The sequence below is a fragment of the Penaeus chinensis genome, chromosome 28 (assembly GCF_019202785.1).
Source record: "Penaeus chinensis breed Huanghai No. 1 chromosome 28, ASM1920278v2, whole genome shotgun sequence".
Classification (NCBI taxonomy): Eukaryota; Metazoa; Arthropoda; class Malacostraca; order Decapoda; family Penaeidae; genus Penaeus; species Penaeus chinensis.
The window spans coordinates 20,007,253-20,010,721 of NC_061846.1; the positions used below are offsets into that span (position 1 = coordinate 20,007,253).

General features: G+C 46.3%; 1 protein-coding gene across 1 annotated transcript in view; it reads right to left on the minus strand.

The window, feature by feature from the left end:
* The window catches only part of LOC125039998 (U-scoloptoxin(01)-Er1a-like), a 1,795-nt gene extending 866 nt beyond the window's left edge, over positions 1-929 (minus strand). The window contains exon 1 of the mRNA XM_047634405.1: positions 609-929. Coding sequence (XP_047490361.1) covers positions 609-929 — 321 coding nt within the window. The remainder of the gene's footprint in view (positions 1-608) is intronic.
* Positions 930-3,469: the final 2,540 nt, after the last annotated feature.

Below are 3,469 nucleotides of genomic sequence, written 5' to 3' on the forward strand. Positions count from 1 at the left end.
ATCACCGCCGTTAATTACTTTTAACCTGGATAAAACCGTCATCAAGGTACACCATTCGCTAAATCTTTATTGATAATGCTAATGTGGTTACGGCGATCGGCACGCACGCACCGATCAAGGTTTATAAGAGACTGAAGAGTATAAGGAAGAGGGAGTTTTATAAGAGGGTCTAATGGCAGGGTTGAGCAGAGCGGTGGCGGGGAAAGAGGATTGAATGCCCTTCCTGGTGTGAACTTTCAAAGCGATGGGGGTTTTGGTGATAAATTAGGATGGGCATGACTTGTGATTATCTCTACATGATTGCAGATAAGGAGATATCAGTTATTTACTTATATATGATTGGAAAAATGTTTATAAGCATAGACGCGAGGATGTATATTAGTTATCTAAGTACATATGATTTGATAAGTGCTTACAATCTAATTCATCCAAGCAAGATCTAACTCTAACATCAACAGCCTATCCTTTACATCATCTGACATCTATAGATTATTTATTGCCGACGCTCAACACCTCGCGAGTTCCCAAGCGCCGCCTAGGCCTATGACCGGCTAATAGGCTAATTCGGCAGCCTCGTGACCCGCCCGCCATAAACCTCCGTGACTCACCTGGCCTTGCTCGTCGGCGATGGGCTGGCACACGTGGAAGATCCTGCAGTCGTTGGCCACGTCGGCGTAGTAGCCGAAGGCGCGGTTCTGGCACGAGAAGACCTCCCTGACGCTGTTGCGGACGAGAGCCACGGCGTCGGCGGGCAGCTGGTAGGCCATGCGGGCGGAGACGGCGGCGACGAGGCACAAGAGGGCGGCGGCGGCGAAGACCTTCATGACGGCGGCACTAGGAAGGGTGGCGGTGGGCGGCGCTGGTGGGGGGGGGAGGGAGAGAGGCATTAGCTCGCGGGCGGCAGGAGGCGGGAGGTCGTGGCCCGACATGATTGCTGCGTGGGGAAGAGGGGCGCTTGCATGCATCCCGTGGCGCTACCGAGGACGGAAGGCTCCACTGACGCTCACAAAAAAATAAATAGATGAAAAAAAAGAACAAATAACGTAAACAAAAGTAATGTAAGAGAGAAAAAAAATATCCCGGGTACAATTATTTTCCGCGTGAGTTGAACGACAATGGAGAGATCTCAGAAAAGTGGAAGCATGATAAGTAACACATGTTCGGCTCGCAGCGGACATGGAACGCCTGAATAGATGTCAAGGTTTCCAGAGAAAGTCTGGGAATGGCGCTTCGCAGAGACGCCGTTCGGCCGTAAAGGACAGGAAAACATCCACCGAGATGATTAGCCGGAGGAGGGAGATAACAGCCCTGGCACGACCTCGCCAAGGACGCGCGGGAACCCTTTTTGGGAATCGTGCTGAGGCGTCTTCAGTGTGAAGCTGAGCCAAGGCGCCGTCTGCAGGGTGGGTCAGGACGTTTTCTACGGAATGAGCCAAAGAGTGTTCTGCAGGACGAGGAAAGAAGCCCTTAACACGAGGTAAGCCATCCTCCGCTGAGCCAAGGCGTCCTATACAACAAGTCCCAAAGCATCCTCCGCAAGACGAGCCAAGGCGCCCTAACGTCCTACGGAAGACGAGCCAGACACGCCTACAAATAACGCGTGGGACGACCCCCCCCCCCCCCCAATCACACCTCCTGGATAACGCTATACGAAGGACTTCGCGGTATCCCGTTGCTAGATGGCGGTCGCTTGTTCCGCATGAGAACCTTCCGCTTAGCATATGCGTCCATAGTGGTAAAAAACATTGCCGTTTTTCCTACAATGATTTCCGTTTAAAAGCTACTTTGTTATTATTATTATTATTATTTTTTGAATGGGGGAAGGGAGGGGGTAAAGGGAAAGAAAGGGGTGAGAGTAAAAATGACGTAAGTGTGGAAATTAGAAGATTATAATAAATGGCCAAAAAAGTGTGGGAAGAATGATGAATATTAATTAGAAAAATATGGGAAAAGGTTAATTAGTTCTGACCTGATATTTAGCATGAAATTTGAGTCCCCTCTTTTCTTTTATACGTAATCAGATCACTCTAGGCGATAATAATGATAAAATAGATAATGTAAACAAGTAAACAACTATGAGAAATCATAAATAAATATAGCAAATGCATGAAACAAGTAATGTATTCAAAGAAAGAAAGAAAAAAAGAAAAGGCATCTTTTCTGAAAGTCATATTTCATCCGACATCGCTCACACACACAAAAAAAAAAAAAAATAAGAAAAAATAAAATAAAAAAAAGAAGAAGGAAGGAAGGGGAAAAATAGAAAAAAAAGGAAAAGGGATTAAATTTTTTTTTAAAAAGGAAAGGAAAGGTAAAAAAATAGGGAAAGAAAGATTTAAAAAAAGAAAAGAACAAAGAGAGAGAAAAAAGGGAAGGCAAAGTAAAATAAAAGAATAAATAAAGAAGGAGAGAGAAAACTCGATAAGGTTGAAGATCCCACGCAACTCATAACTCGGTGAAGATGGTCATGCCACGGGCCAGGTTTGGGTGATTGGTGGGGTGGGGGAAGGGGGGAGGGGGAAGGTAACGAGAGATTAGGAGGAAGGAGGTAGGATTTGGAGGGTGGGGAGGAGGGGAGGAAGGAGGGAGAGAGGGCGGGGAGGAAGGAGGGAGGGAGGGAGGGCCATAGGGGGGAATAGCATTGGGTCAGAAGGATGGAGAATGGGTGAAGGAGGAGTAGGAGGGAAGGAGCGAAGGCGGGAAGGAGGGAGGGCGTGGAGGAGGGAGGGAGGAAGGGAGGGAGGGAGGGAAGGAGGGCCATAGGAGGGAATAGGATTGGGTCAAAAGGATGGAGGATGGGTGAAGGAGGAGTAGGAGAGTGGGGGATGGGGGAGAAGGGACATAGAAGAGACGAGGGAGGGGTCATAGCAGAGGCAGAGGGGGTGGGACTCAGTGAGGGAGGGGGAGGATGATCTTGAGATAGGTCAGGGGGAGGGAGTGTAGGGAGGGAGGAGATGGGGGGGGGGGGGATGTAGGATGAGTCAGCAGCTGCCGTTAAGGAATTGCAGGACATCCTTCAACATTTGAGTTCAACCTTGACGGACAAAACAGCGCCGATTGCGTAGTGTGACGTAGCGGTATAGTTGTGTGAGTCAGTAGAGATTATTCGCTATGTGGTTACTGTAGTTGTGTTATTAGCCACAGTAATATAGTATGATAAAAACTAAATAATGTGTTCAGTGTAGTTATTCGGTTGTTTTTCACTGTTTTATTTTTTTTTTTTGTGATATACCCTTTGTTGTAAATTTTATGTTTTTTTTGTGGTTTGCGTCTCAATCTTGTTGCAAAAAATGATGTTGCAGTTGATATATGTTGTGGAATGTAGAATTTTGGGTCAAAGTTTAAGTCTGTACTTTAAAAGATGCAGAAATATATCTGTGAAAGAAAGAAAGAAAGAAAGAAAGAAAGAGAGATAGATAGATAGATAGAATGGTTGATAGATAGATATATAGATAGATCGATAGATAGA